This window comes from Sturnus vulgaris, chromosome 1 (genome assembly GCF_052056855.1).
Source record: "Sturnus vulgaris isolate bStuVul1 chromosome 1, bStuVul1.hap1, whole genome shotgun sequence".
Lineage (NCBI taxonomy): Eukaryota > Metazoa > Chordata > Aves > Passeriformes > Sturnidae > Sturnus > Sturnus vulgaris.
This window is the reverse complement of record NC_142243.1, coordinates 96,102,858-96,118,869: the sequence shown is the minus strand read 5'-3', so window position 1 is coordinate 96,118,869 and position 16,012 is coordinate 96,102,858. Positions and strand designations below refer to the sequence as shown.

The window sequence follows — 16,012 nt, the reverse complement described above, 5'->3', positions numbered from 1 at the left end:
TCTCTTTATATGATCCAGTTATATCACACTACGTGTGGGTACCAAACTAGTGTCTTATTTGCTATTTCTTCTTTTCACTGCTACATGAAGGAATTATTTGTAAACTTAGATCCAATGGTCCTGGAAGTACTTTATGAGACAAAATACCTGAGAAAAATGCATTTTGAAGTTCCAGATGTTGTCCTTGGCTTGTGTACAGATGAAGAACAGATTAAAAGACATCAAAGGGAGTGAGTGAACACTTTTTGGATTTGTTTCTCATCTGCAAGTGGGAATCCCCACCTTTGAATCTGTTGCATATATTACTTTTGATTTATTATAATTTTTCTCTTTGATGGAGTTTAATTGAATTTTAATTGCTTTCCCTTCTATTTCCATATTAACATGCAGTTGTTCCTATTTACACACATTTCTCATTACTTGGAAACGCCTACATGTTTTTGTTTTGTTACTTCAACAGCTGCTCTCTAAATGGAGCTCCTAGGTACTGCTATTATTATTGTTAGAGTGCATCTGTGCACTCTAATGTAGCAATTACACTCCAAAATATTGTACTTAGCATCAGAAGATCTTTTTTTCCTGTCAGAAAAATAAGCTGGAATTTACCATTTGATTACTGCACAACCCAAACATGTGTCAACATGAATACATTACCTAAGTTATAACTTGGTCTCTCATGTTGAATATCTAAATTCACTTTTGTTGATATAAAATAATTTCTTTCTGTTTCTTGTAACAGTCCAAATCTCTGCTGCAAGAGTTCTTTCATTCTCAGGGATGCTGGTTGTTAATTCTAGAACTCTCCAAACAGGGATGTTCAGTTTTAAAAAAGCAATGCTTTGTGAGGAGTGTTCTTCATTTCTTAATTAGAATTGGACAAAAAGGGATGAAATTTAAAGACTTTCATAAATACTTCAACCCCTCCTCTTTTTTTCTGTTGTTGAAATTTTCAGTACTTCAGTCTTACAATTTTTCGTGCCATTTATTGTGAGATGAGAAGATGGAAGCAAAAATGCCATGTTTTCAATTCCCTGTTTCTATTTTTTTTTAATTGTAAATAACTTTTCTTGGGAGAAAAATCCTGCCAATTGATCACAGTCACTTTGCTGGAGGTACTTATTTCTTCAGTCTGGTTCTGATGTTGGTAAGGACCAAGAGGCTTGATTGGACTTAGGAAGAGCTAGGAAGGGTTCTTATTTTCAAGATGGGATCAGAGTTTGCAAATCTTATTAACAGAAAATGTGTCCAAAATTCTGTGTGTTTCAAATATCTAAATTAAGCACATTATAAGCATGATGATGTCTTTCAGACTCCAGAACCTGTTGATCAGTTACAAGGAACATCTGAATAGGATCCCTGCTGTGCTGAAACCTCTGATGAAGCCACTGATAGGACAAATTGAGGATGCCCTTACCCCGGGCCTGGTGCAGCTGTCATGGACTTCTTTGAACATCAATAAATGTAGGTAGTAGGAGAAGTGGTGAGCTTACTGCTCATACTGTTAGGTGCCTGCATTTATTTTTGCTTCTCTGTGAAAAATGTGTTTGTGGCCTGACCTCTTCACTTTAGGCAGATAATTTTAGCCCAACTGCTACAGGAATGTGAGACAAGAGAATGGCTATGGGTGTTTTAATAATATCTTTTCTATTTAAAAAAAAAATCTTCATGACTTATGCTGAACATCCTAAAAATGACATGTCTGAAATCAAGGTTGGAGATTTCTGCCCAAATCTTAATTTTTTTCCAAGAAAACATATTTTGTTAGGCATTGAGATTTTCCACACACCAGTAAGATACAACCTTAACCCTACCAAATGCAGCATAAAATTTATTGACTGTTGTAAAATGTCATATACAAAACCATCACCAAGACTTTAATGTTGCAGTTTCATGAGAAAACAGTAACTCGTGCTTGTAATTTAGTTTTTCAGTTGAGGTTGATTGATGTTAGGCTTTCCCTTGCTTCTTCAAAAGGAAAAGCAGCAATATAAACAGGAACAGGTACAGTCTAAATCTGAAAATGAAGTGTGGTACAGGTTTGTGCAGCTGTTTATTTATGACTCTGCCATGTGGCACTGGTGCACAGGGCTCTGACCAGAGCTAAAGGCAGCTCTGGTCACCTTTCAGCTTTACTTGACCTTTGCCTGACCAAAGCACAAGAACCAAATGGCAAGTGGTTTTTTATATTTGTTTTGTAACTCTAAAATGAATTTTTTTAATTTAATTTGCATTTTTTAGTAACACATGATAAAGAAGGACTTTACAATAAATTTATTTATTTATTCATTAAGGTACTCTGCATTGTGTTAAGTATCTGAATAGGTATAAATCAAGTTGTAATGGTTCTTTGTATCACCATTAGTTCTGGTGGAAGCTGTCTCTTTTCAACAATTTAGATATAATGCAGGTATCTGGGCTGTTTCCTGCTGCTGCAGCTGAAGTGCAGTTACACCTACAAGGGAATTCTTTTCTCAAGTGTATGCAGTATGTCTTTTTGACAACAGGCAATGTCTGACATGCCCAGAATGTTTGTTGGACACCTAGAAATTAGCCACTGGTTTGGTATACACAAAATAGCTCTTACCTGCCAGCAATGTGCTGAACTCAAGCCTAATGTCTTATGTGTCTTTTTTCCTAAAAGACACTAAGGGAACTCCATCTAGAAATATGGGGGTCCATAGTTGCCTTCTAGACTAAAGCTCAGGAGACATGGCAGATAGATTTAGGACTACCAAATTTATATATTAAAAAAAAAATCTAAGGATTGTGTTGGATTGCTTTTCTGTTTTGAACAATTAAAAAGACAAGTTCCATCATTAGCTTCCTAGTAGCAATAAATTTCCCACTTAAAACATAGCACTTGGACTGCCCTGTCACGCTGCTGTGCCTTAGATATTGTAGTTATTTCTTTCTTCATACAGTAGAGATATACATATATATTCATATTTATATATATAGAACTTTATGGTGATAATAGTGACAAAGGATATCAGGTGCTGTATTTCTTTTTATTTTGCAATGGAAGTATGAAAGGGGAAGAATTTTCCAGTCTATTCAGAAACAGCTGAAACAGTAGATTTTACCTTTAGTTTAATAAACACCTTTGTTAAAGCAATAAGTTTATCTGTTTCCATAGTAAATTAGGTCATACATATGAAAGAAGAAATCTGATGGTTTAAAAAGGCTGTTGTCTTGGCTGGGGAATTTTAGCCATTTAATTTATAAGTTAATTACAATGTTAAAGTACTGCTGTGTATATATATAGGAGGACCACAATAATTTTTGGACACTTGAAACCTTTCTGTTTTCTGTTCTATTTTGTTGATCCTTTTCATTACAATGTTACTACTAAAAAGAAGAGATATTTTTACGAGTATTGTTCTGTTTATTATGAAATAGTTTAATCTAAAGATTGAAAAGTGCAGCAAGTCCATCATGTTTCAGGCCTCCTTATTTCATTGCCACTGAATCTTCATTTTATTATAAAAGCTGGGAGGAGGCAGGGGTGGGTGGGAAGAAGGGGGGATGAGGCTTAAGTTTAATGTTTTGCATTGATTTGTTTTCATTTTGTTATCCTTGTTTAGTTATTCACAATGTTTACAGTACCCTGAGGGAATTGGACTATGTAGTGAAATCAGCATCTGATACCCTGGAATGCAGAATTGAAAGAATTCTGAAGGACATGTCAAACACTGCTCTGATAATTTTGCCAGAAGATGAGCCTGTAGATGTCACTTCTTTCTTGGAACAAATAGAAATGCTTGCTATCTCCACTGCTTCCAAACTGTCTCAGTAGGTTTCTTAATTGCACAGACTTGAAGGCCTTTTTTGGGAGGGTTTATTTACTTACTACTTTTGTGTGCATAGAACCTTTACTTTTAAAATGCTATTGTAACAGAGTACTAGTCCAGAGCAAAGTGATAGTCTTAGGATGCAGGGGAAAAACTCCAAAGTATCTTGAGCACAGCAGTTATGAAATAGCATAGTATTTGGCATTTAGCATTTATTTAGCATTTCTTACCTTTTTTCTTATAGCATACTAATAATAGCAAGAAAAATGAAGATGGATAGGACTTAAACTCTCATCCACATGTTACTTGCTTGTTTCTTAATTTTTTTTGTTTTTATTTTAATCATTCTGATTTCACAGATTATCTTACTGCCTCATCATGATAAACCTGTTTTATTAGCTATAGCTGGAAAAAACCTTTTTTAAACAAAATTATTATGAAGTCTAGTTGAATCAGATATACTAAGATCTGAAAAATGGGTTTCTTGTTAGTCAGCATGTTTTAAAATCTCTGCATGCCCAAGGAATAGGAACAAACAGAAAAACATCAAAAGGGCATTTCCCTGCACACAAGTGCAGTGGGACAGGGGATGTGTGCCTGGGAAATAACAAAGGGTATTCCTTATGTTTGATTCTCCATGGGTGACTGTAAGATTATTTTTGTAGGCAGAGCCAACAAGTGGAATGCTCTGTGTATGAACTGATAGATGTTCTTAAGCACAGTCTGAAAGCAGATGCTGGAAGAACTCTGGAGGTAAGACCTCTACAATGTAAAAATTACAATGTAGCCTTCTACAACCTAATCAGATACTTGATATTTCTTTTATATGCTGGATGGTATGTTTATTTTCCTACGAATTTCCGTTTCACTGTTCAGGATTCTTTGGCCTGTACACATTTTGACATGAAACAGAAAACACGCTGCCAAGAATGCCTGTCCTGTAGCTACTATAACCTGATGGGACAGCTTTGTCAGAAGAATACTGACTCTTTGATCAGATGTGAGTCTGGTTTTTTTCAGATACGTTTAATTTTTAAAATAAAACCTTAAGATTCCCTCCCACTCCAAGCTTATTGTGGTAAAAAATAATATTCTCACTTAACTATTGCATTTATTTAGGCGTGAAGATTTCTTTAGAATCCTTAAGACATCGATTGCGTGTCATTGACTCCAGGTATCAGACAACTAAGTTTGTAGAGACACACAGGGTTCCTTTGTTCAGAACTGAAATTCAACTGGCTATTCCAAATATTGTCTTGAGACCAAGTCTTGAAGATATTCAGGTAACAAAATAATTGCACATCTCAGTCATTCACAATAAAACATTTATAAGGGCATTGTTTTAAAGCAGTATGTGCAAGTTTAATCTGGTATAAGAACTAAAAGGAAGGGGAGGAAAAGGTAAAAAAATCACTTGAGTTTGTGATGACATTGGATGCTAAGGACTTGAAACCATGGATCAGGTCTGTTATACAGGATGTTAGAAGGAACTGTTTTTCTCAAAGCTCAGTTACTCAGTAATTCACAAACCTCTACTTAAAAGCAAACATTTCAAAATGAGTGGAAAAAGTAAAAATGTATGCCATCAATACAGCCTGACTGACTTCCTAGTCTCTTTAAACTCTTTAAGAATTTAAAATCAGTTTAAAGTATCATTCATAAATCAGCATTCAGCAATAGTGAAATGTAAAAAAAAATATTACCAGCCTGAAGCCCTAAACTGTGAAAAAATTTAAACACTCAAACTTACACTAGTTCAGCAAAATTCTTACACACATATTTGCAATATCCTATGATGTGAACATTAGTTGTTTCTGGTGTTGATTTCTGGACTTTTCATTTAGCATGGCTAAATTAGTCAAGGCCAGTAGCTGAGTTATTTCTCAAATTTCATGTGCAGCCTTCACGGTGTTGTCAGTGAGAAATCAGGCCACAAAGTGTGATTTTAAAATACCATACGTAGAAGAAGTCATGTGATAATTTATGTAGCTGCCTGTATAGATTATAGAGTATATCATCACTAATTCAGACAAATGTATTCAAGCATTCTGGTGTGAACATGAAAACCATAATTAATAACACAAAAAATTTTATAACCAGTTTAAAGGGAAACAGTACTTTAAATAAATTATAATCCCCAGTGATTCATGATTACTGTTCATAAAGGTCTCTTATTTTCTTGTTTGAAAACCACATAAACTTGGAAGGACTGTGATAAATCTTTATGGAGTATTCTTTTCCCTTACAAAATATGTTCTTGAGTGATCCTATGTCATGCTTATAAGAATATTTCCTTTAAAAATAAGTCTATTTTTTCAGTTTTATTATTGTTTGGATTATCATCCCCCACACACATAATATCTCTGTGAGCTCAAGGTGAATGTTTCACTGTTTTCAGAGTGCTGTGAACAAAGCAGCAAATATTATACTATCAGTAGCCAAAGATATTCCCCTGTGGAAATTTGCTTACCTACATCATAAACAGCAACAGGTGAGTATTTTACTTTGATTATTTAAAAAAATCTGGTGTTTTGGTTAACATTTCTTAAGATTGTATTCTGTACCAATACTTGACTTTTTACCTGGTGGATCTTCCTGTGAAGTGAAAGCCTAGTTTTTAATCTCTATGCCAGTAATGAAGCATAAGAGTAATAGTTCATAAATCTTATGTTTGGTAGTTTCTAATATTAAAATAAAAAGTTGCTTTAAAAAAAATCTTTTGAATATAATCTTCAAGTATGATGATGATAATGTAGAACCAACATTATCTGTAAGTACTATCAGCTGAATATAAATTGTTATCATTCTTCCCAGGCAAAAACTCTTAAGTTAAACTGCTAGCCTTCATATGGCACCTATAATACTACAGTTAATACAGTACAAATATTTTAATTGGCATGAAAATTAGCACTAAAACCTTGGGAAGGTCTGAGGTTTAGATAGAAACTGAAATTTGTTGAAGGACAAGAGTGCACAGTACTGGTAATCATTTGGCCTTAATTGTCTCCTCTGGGAATAAAATATAGATGTCTGTAGATCTGTGCTGAAAAGTGTCTTTGTAAAAGTATTTTCTTTTGTTGATATGACATGAAAAACAGATCAGCTCATTTCAGTGAAAAAAAACACATTCAAGTACTGCAAATAAATAATAATTAGGCTAAAAAAACCCCCAAAACAACAAAAACTAGAAGGGAGTGGATTGAACTCTGTTTTTTTAAGCAGAATGTTAGCTTGTTTCCAAGCAGCCAGCCCTCCACTGCCTCCAGGACTTTCTATGGCCAAGAATGGGTATAGATTGTAATTCTACACTAAAGAAGGTAGAAAGACTTTAGCAGTTGTGTAGGAGGAGAAAACAGCACAATTGTATATGGTGCATATTTGACTGATATAATTCAGAGATGATTAATACAGAGCTCTGCATGACAATTTTTTATAAAATCAGTTTTAACACTAGAACTATAACTCTGTAAAAATCCAAGCTGAGAACAGGGAGTCTCCCTGTGGATGTTTGTCTGCACTTTCTGTCTGTTCTTAGAAGTACTTATTATCTGAGCCTCATTGTGCATTCCGTAGTTTGAAAATAAAAACAAAATCCCAAACAAACTAGTAGACTTTTTTTTTTTTTCTTGTTTCATTTATACCAGGTTGAACAAGCTGTTGCTTTAGAGTTAGGCGATGAGAGCAAACTCACCAGGATGGTGGCACTGAAACCTTTAGACAAGCAGATCATCGAACATAAGGATGTAAACAAAGTGGTGATCCAACTAAATACAATTATTTTGTCTCTTAAAACTGAATCACTCGTTCTTCTGAAGAGCTTTTCTGAATTTTCGGACATCTGGAACAAGGTTAACTACATGCTTAATATAATGTGTTGCTGTGTTGTAAAATCTAAATATAGTTTAAGAAAAGTTATTGGTTGCATAAGGAGTCTGTGCTCAGTAGGAAGCGTTGGTTTCATTATTCGTGGTAGAATCCATACATCCATCATTCCTGTCTGCTCTTGTGTTGACCAGAACTTGCAAATCTTTACCAATTAAGCCATCTAAGAAAGCAAGTAGAAGAACACAAAATAATTTTGAAACATAAACAAGCTTATGCTTTCATATGCTTATACATCTTTCTCATAGCATATTGTCTGCACGTGTTATGAAAAAAAATAGTTGAGCAGAATCTCTTAGAAACTGAAGACTACAAAAACTATTCCTGAATATTAAACTGACTAGTTCTTCTCAAGCAACCACTGCTGAAAGATACTTTTCTATTTCTTCACAAAAAAAAAAAAAAAAAAGAAACCCAACAAACAAAAAATAAAGAAACTAAAAACCTATATCTAGGAAATCTTTCAGCAATGAAGATTTGAAAGCTGAAGTGAATCTGGGCTGATGGAGTTTCCATAATTAGGAAGTGGGTCCAGTCACATAAATGGTAAAGCTCTGAGGAGTGTTTTGTCAGGAGATTCATCTTGAAATAGAACCTTGTGTACATTCTGACTAGTGAAATTCAGTTGTGTGAATGGACAGCTAGCTACTGGTCTTACCTATCAAAGGTGCTTTAGTAAGGCCAAGAAATAAACAGGAGTAATCTTATTTTTGTAACTGCCCACTATTTTTAACTTCCCCTTCCTAAATTAAGCCTTAAGTGACCCCATTCTCACATCTGACTCTTCTGTCTGGGCTGAGAGAGGGCATTTTCACCTCTTCCTGGCTTCTGAGGTTCCAAAGCTTAATGCTCAGTTTGGTTGAGATTGAGCTAGATTGAGCTAAGTACTTTTTGGTAGCACGTCATTTCACACAGAAAGACACAATCAGGTTAGGTGATACAGTAGAATGATGTTTCTTTTTTACTAAAATCTTCTAAAATAGTCAATTAATGACAATTTTACCTCCTTAAAGTTAAAATTCCTCAGGAGCTGGTGCTGTTCCCCCAGCTTAACAATGTCTGTTGGACCATTGGGAACTGTTGCTGGTAACTCATTACTGGCCAGAGAGGTGCCAACAGGTTCTCAGGGATCTCACAGTGCAGACTGGCTGAGACAGGTGAAGATCATCTCTTTGTAATTGAACTGAGAATCTTGCACGTTTGTTCAGCTGGTGACACTGATTTCTCACCCCTGCAGAGACAGGCCTGCCTTATGACAAGGAAGGCTGCTCAATGCTCTGTTGCCTATAAACAATCTTCAACCAGCTAAATACCCTCTCTCCCCTTAGATCCATCTTTCCCTGCCAAACCATTTTCTTCAAATGGCAAGGAGACCATCTGCACCTAGAAACTGCAGCTTAAAGATGCTATTTGAAGAAGAGTGAAGATGGCTGAGTGCAATTCCTCCCATTTAAATACCTGTTAGAGGACATGAACTGCTTTTATGGGGTTGCAGACAGGAAGAAATCTAGGAAGGAAATATTTCCTGCAAAATTTTAGCAGCTACGCTGTAAATTTTGTAGCAACGTTTGGATGGATAAGCGATATCCTGACCGATGTCAGTTTTTGAGTTACAAATTTCAAGTTCTTTAAAGAGTATTTTACAAAAGTCAGGAAAGGCAGTTCAAGTAAAATAATTTGTGCTTATACTAATAAATACTTATATCTCAAGTCCTTTTAGAGAGGGAACATTTTGTGTTTGTACAATACATCAGGCAGCTGGGCGCCTGTAGTTTATTATAATACCAATGCTAAATAGTAATAAAAATAAACATTTTTTAAATAGGATCCAGAAGAAAAAGTGAAGGAATTTATAGATACTAAACCAACAATGGCTGAATTCCAATCTCAAATCAGATACTTTTCTGTAAGTATTTTATCTTTAATAAAAATGAAATGCTAGATAAATTTTAGTGGAATTAGATGCTGAACACTTGTATTTTTCTTAGCAATTAGAAATGCAGATCAGAGAACTGCCCAATCATTGTGCACTGCAGTCAGTGGAAGTTGGAACAGAGTCATTGAAAATAGCTTTTATTCAGGAGTGCCGCTCAAGACAAAGAGCATTTGGATTAGCTTTAAATAAAAAGTCTGCCACAGACGTGGCTGAAATTTATTCGTTCATCGAAAATGTTAGCAAGAGGTTAAGCAGATCTATCCATGACCTTGATGATGTACGGGAAGCAATGGAAGCACTGAAGGAGATCCGAGAGAATGAGACGAAAATTGACATGACAGTTGGACATATAGAAGAATCTTATTCTGTGCTTCATAAATACAATCTGCTCTTTCAAGATGAAAATACAGAAAGAGGTGATGGATTGGCCTATGCCTGGAAGAACCTAAACACACAGGTATTGTAGTTATATTATTTCTCAAACCATTAGTATCATCTCTCTTAATGTTGAAATGATAGAACAAACCTATTTACCTAATTAATTTTTCTGTTTCCTGCATTCATTTTTTTGGGCCTGCTTTTTTCTCTTTGTCTGCATGTAGGCACGACGGTTTGAGGACTCGCTGCTGAAGTTACAGCCAGACATGAAAGCAGATTTACTGAGAGGTGTTCAAAAATTCCAACTTGATACTGCAGGATTTTATAAAGCATATGATGAAAAGTAGGTGACCTGTGTTGCAATACAATTACGTGATTCAATAGTGATTGTTTGAAAATGTTGTACCTAAAGGCCTTCAGAAAATAAACACAGCACAGCATCACTCTATATATTACACCTGAAAAAAGGCCTAATTTCAGATTAATATAAAATGGGCATACAGTCTTACTGTCAATGATTCATTCCTGTAATTTCAGTGCTGGAGTCAGTGATATTCCATAAGAGTTAATAGTTTAGGGGAAAAAAATAAACCAAATTCTCTATCCAGATCAAAATGTAAAGGTTTTTTTTGAGTCTGAACAAAAGTGCTTTGGGAGATATTTAGCAGTAAGAATTAAAGAAGTGTCTTGGATGTGACTGGAGATACCAGTTCTAGGTACTTCTAAATTCACTGCCTTACTCAACCTTACTTTTAAAATTACTTTAACACTCTTGAAGATGTAAATTGTGGGATATTTGTGGTTCATTGGGCACTCCTACAGTAGCAGCAGGGAAAGAAAGACAGGATTTGGCCTGCTGTGATCTGTTATGGCTCTAGGGCAATACCTGACTTTTGAGGGCTTCCCTCCTCTGGGGGACAGAGGACTCCCATGCAACCCTGCTGGGTGGCCTCAGCAAGGCTGACACCCCATCCTCTTGGATCTGCTTTTAAGCTGAGGCTTCACTGCTTGGTCCCTGACTGCAGCTCCAGCTCTGCCACAGCTGTGCCTGCGCCTGGCCATGGACCCTGCTGAGCTGAAGCTGGGTCCCAAGGCACAGACTCACTCCTGAGGCTGACCCAGAGCAGCCCGGTTCCCACTGGACTGTGTCTCATCCTGGTTATCTTCCCTAGACCTGCCCTGGACCCTGATTTACTGACTCACCTTCCCTGCTTGACCTTGGTCCTGTGTAATTATTGTGGACTTGTCTGAAGACCTGCACTACCATTTGAACCTGATTGCCACCCCAAGGGCTCTGCTTTTCATGCTCAGGTTCCGTGGGATCGTGTCTTGGCTGCCTTTGCCAACTGTGTTTCCACTTCCATCTCCTCGTCCCATTTCCCTTGCCAAGCAGCCAGCCTGCTCTGCTTTCTGCCCATCTGCCTGAATTTCTTTCTAGAAATAACCATTGAACAATAGAAGATGACAGAGTTCTCATCCCAAGAAATTATGATGTGGCCAAGAAGTGGTCCCAGGTGTGAGATCTGGGAATTGCACCCAGTCATACTGCTGAGCTGTGCTCATTAGGCAAAATTATATATTTTTTCTCATCTTTTTCTGACTACTTAATTATGGTTCTTGTGCCAACCACACAGTTTTCACTTCTGATTTATATATCTGCTATATTTCCCTTTTTAAAATATAAACGAAAATAATTATTAAAATTCGTTTTACAGAAGAAACGGGAAATAACAAAGATAAAACATTTGCAGATATTTAGCTGTTTGTAAGATATATGGTAACACAGATGAATTTTTTATTAGAAAATAAATTGGGCTTTCTTTCAGGGACTATTGAATATATGATCTTGGTACACTGAATATGTGCTGCATTTTCTCTTTTAGTGTCTTGTGAAAATTTACAGAAAAAATGTTAAAAAATATTACATAATGTTCAGTAAGTGTGGTTTGGGTTCTGTGGTGCTTCTCCATGAAACCTGTGTGGTTGACAATTTCACTGAATTTGTTTTGGTTTTTACAGGGGCCCCAGCGAGGACAATATTCCTCCCCGTGAAGCAAGTGACAGATTACAGATCTTTCAGGCCAAATTTGATGAACTGTGGAGGAAGTATCTCTCTCTTTCTGGTGGGGAAGAATTATTTGGTCTTCCCATCACAGGTAGTTTCTTAGGGGATAAAGATACCTGTTTCTAGGCTATTAAAATTTTCTTGTGATTTGTGCTAAATGCATGGAAATTTAGAAAAATTGCAGGAAAAATCCTTGGAGAAAATCTCCTTGCAGTAATTATTATAGTCTTTCCTATGAAAAGCAGTGGGTGAAACTGGCTCTTGGTGCACATACATAAACATCAGGTGGAAAAATTCTGCACTGCTCTGTGTGTCTCAGGGTCCAGATGCTTAGCACTCTTGCTTTTCTGTTCAGAGCTAAGCACATCTCCTGCCAGTACAAATTCTGCCCCGTGCAAATTTGGGAAACACTTTGCCAAAGTACTCAAGTTGTCCCTGCTCCAGTTGCATAATGAATTCCCTTGGGCTGTGCAACTGATCTGTAATGTCCTTATGTCTCCTAGTCAGACACAGTTCCTTTGGAAGACTGTGGTGTGAACTACACCACATGTGTGATAAGCACTTTAATTTGTGCGTACTAAATTGAGTATATTTTCCTGTCTGAGGACATATGCAGTAATCCAAATATATTTTACTAGGAATTCCAAAAGATACGAGAGAAAGCAAATAAAACATTTCTGTTAAGGATGTCCATTTAAAATACTTTTATTGTCTAATATATTCTATATATTTCATTTGAAAGCACACCTGTCATCCCCAAACTCTGCATCTTAAGTAAATAGTGTAAATTGACATAGGGGATATTTTACTTCTTGTCTAAAATTATATTGTGTTTCATTGCAATTTCATCCACTTTTTCAACGTTGTCTCCCTCAATCATAAGATTACATCTATTGCTACAGAAGAATATTGATTTAAAAAATCAGTGATCTAAACAATTACTGTGCATCAAGATCCGTTGTTCTTACGTAATGTAAGTGGAAAAGTTTGTCTTCCTAGAACTATCTAGAAAACTGCAAGTCTGATTTCATTCATTTGTTAAATAACGTTATTAGAAATGCATGGATTCTTATGTTCATGAATACATTTGATGTGAACATCTAATTAACACACACAAATTTCCAATTTTAAAATTTGAAACAGAGTATCCTGAACTTCACAAAATTAAACGTGAACTTTCCTTGCTTCAGAAACTTTACAGTCTTTATGATACAGTTACTTCTAGTATCGACAGATACAATGAAATGCTTTGGAATGACTTAAATATTGAAAAAATTAACAGTGAACTTCTGGATTTTCAAAGCAAGTAAGTTGTCTCTTTTTTTTTGAGGTACATGCAATTTTTATTTCTAGCTCTGTTTTTTAATTAGCTGGTGAAAATTGCTCCAAGGGGCCGAATAATGTTGGTGCATCTCATGCTCAATGTTGGGCACAACTGCACTGTGGTGCAGTAAGCAGCTGGTTTATGAGTCACTTGAGGCTTGTTGGGGTATATTGACATGGTAGGCAGTAGCTTATTTAATAAATCAAGTGCACAAACCTGTGTCAAGGTGGTTGTAAGTATAAACTTTCAAAGGTAATCTTATACAGTATCTTCTCAGTGATTTAGGTTACAGCTAATTAATTGTTAGTCCATGATATTAGATGGAATTTTGAACCTACTGTTTACTTCTGCACGTTTGTCTAAATTGTAATTGTTATTTCAGGAAGGGTACATAGCCATGCTAAATTCTGAGGGGTTATTTATGAAGTTGGAAGCAATAATGTTTTCCACAAAAAAACTGACTGAACTGTCTTTTAGTCATTAGTTTGAAAAAAACCAACCTCTTTTTTTAAAATAAGAATAGAAAAAATGAATGTATGTGAAACATATATGCTTCTGCGTTTGAACAATGTAAGTAATCTCATTTCAGTAAAATTCTGGAATCTGCATAATATTTTTTTCTATAGTTAATTATATTTTACTGTAGGACTTTTCATACTTCCTTCTCCAGAAGCCTGAAGGAAGCCATTGCACAGCAATGGTTTTAATTTATGTGTTTCTCTTTGAACTTCATGTGTGACATTTTTGCTTTTCCTCTCAAGTGTCAAGCTATATTTGGAGCAGTGTGACTACCAACAGGCAGTAAATGCTTTTTTTTTGTAATAAAAGTCCAACTTAGTGCTGTCCTTCTTTTGTCAGTTTGCTAGCATTATTGCATCAAGATATTCTCTTTAAAACCAGAGAAATGGAAACAATATAGAGGGGGTACTCACAGAAATAGTTAAGATGGCATGCTGTGTTAGGAAAGAAGCAGGAATGCTGGAAGTGCAGTTACTGTTTTAGGCTAGTTGTAAAGATATGCATAGTTCTTTAATGTAATTTTGTTTTCTACTTTTTAAAAATAGTAATATAATAGAAAACTTCTAATCATGAAAGGAAAAATCAAAATAAAAAACTGTAGGTAAAAATAAATCCAATTAGAAAGAAATAAGGAGTAATATTTAGAGAGCATTATAGAAGTTTATAATAATAGCTGGAGAGAAGTTTCCCTTTATATTTTACTGTAATACAGTATAAAGAGAATATCCACTAAATTTAGGACAGAAATGTAAACCTGATCAATGAAGTAGTTTTTTAACATGATGTGAGCTCGTGGAACTTGCTTTTAGGAGATATTATTAGACCAAGGCAAAAGAAAAAGTTATTTGAATATTTTGAAAAATTGCCATTTTCGTTACCAAGCTAAGATTTCCAATTTCTAATAGCCATCCCCAGACAAGTTTATTAGATGTTACTTGCTAAGCCTCAGGATAGAAGCACCCAGGAACTTCAAGCCTTCCTGATGCAAGGCAGAGTATACATTTTCCATTCTGCAATGCTTTTCTCCAGCATATTTTGCGCTATCCACTGTTGGATTCAAGATGAAACACTATAGCAGTTATTGTAGTGCCATGACAGTATGCATATGTTCATCTGCAAGCAGTGAAGAATTTGCACATGTTCCAGCATTGTGTGACAGATCTGTCTGATTTTGAACTGTGAAAAATGGAGAATTTTTTTGGAAGGAATTTGTCATTATGGGCAGGTTTTATGCAGCTTTTAGTTTCTGGAATTGAGCTGTAAGAGAACTGCTGTCAGTCTTTGGTCCATCGCTTTGGGAGATGAAAATTGGCAGGACTGGCTTAGAAGTGAGAGGAGCTGTGACAATTCACAGCACAAGAGGTTCTTCATTTTAAATTTGTTTTCATCTTAAACTGTGCATAAAGGAAAACTTTGCTTTGAATGTCTTTCATACAAACCAGGTATGAATTAAGACGTGTTTGATTGAAACAGAAGAATTTTTCTCTTTGCAAGCAGGTTAGTTTTAGTTTAGGATGTACTTAATTTTGCTAGGAAAATACATGTTGTTTAATCCTTTTACCTCTTTACAAGATCAGGTGCATTTTCAAATTTTACTAAAATAATGATACTGCAGGAACTTAATTTCAGGTGTGAGTTTGCACATGCAATTAACTTCCTTCAATTAACCCAAACCATTCTAGTGTAATTTGTGCTGTCTTTAGCAGTGTTTCATGCCTGCAGTCACAAATGACCAGCTATATATAATATTTCCAGCTTGCAACTGGATTTTTATTTGCAATCTACTGGTCAACTTATTGAAAAATGACAGTATATTGTACTATTAAGCAGTAGATGGTGATTATGAAGAATAAAATATTTCTTCTTTCTTTTTGTGCTTTTTAAAGAATCAGAAAGTTACCAAAAGCATTGAAGGAATGGCAAGCTTTTCAAGACCTGAAACAAAAAATTGATGACTTCACTGAGAGCTGTCCTTTGCTTGAAATGATGAAAAACAAAGTATGTTCAACATAATAATTTAGAGATGAGAATCACTTGAGAAACTCTATGGAAGGCCATGTTATATGACTGCAAGATGCTTTCCATAATTCTTTTTTATAGATAAAAACAGCTGTATT

General features: G+C 35.5%; 1 protein-coding gene across 1 annotated transcript in view; it reads left to right on the top strand.

Moving 5' to 3' along the window:
* Positions 1 to 16,012, top strand: part of LOC106852522 (dynein axonemal heavy chain 5-like) — a 149,756-nt gene that overhangs the window by 20,190 nt on the left and 113,554 nt on the right. The window contains exons 20-33 of the mRNA XM_088171968.1: positions 91 to 230; positions 1,310 to 1,461; positions 3,585 to 3,792; positions 4,457 to 4,544; positions 4,668 to 4,791; positions 4,911 to 5,074; positions 6,190 to 6,282; positions 7,436 to 7,639; positions 9,499 to 9,579; positions 9,662 to 10,066; positions 10,212 to 10,330; positions 12,007 to 12,143; positions 13,196 to 13,358; positions 15,782 to 15,893. Of these exons, the coding sequence (XP_088028094.1) occupies positions 91 to 230; positions 1,310 to 1,461; positions 3,585 to 3,792; positions 4,457 to 4,544; positions 4,668 to 4,791; positions 4,911 to 5,074; positions 6,190 to 6,282; positions 7,436 to 7,639; positions 9,499 to 9,579; positions 9,662 to 10,066; positions 10,212 to 10,330; positions 12,007 to 12,143; positions 13,196 to 13,358; positions 15,782 to 15,893 (2,190 nt within the window). The remainder of the gene's footprint in view (positions 1 to 90; positions 231 to 1,309; positions 1,462 to 3,584; positions 3,793 to 4,456; positions 4,545 to 4,667; positions 4,792 to 4,910; positions 5,075 to 6,189; positions 6,283 to 7,435; positions 7,640 to 9,498; positions 9,580 to 9,661; positions 10,067 to 10,211; positions 10,331 to 12,006; positions 12,144 to 13,195; positions 13,359 to 15,781; positions 15,894 to 16,012) is intronic.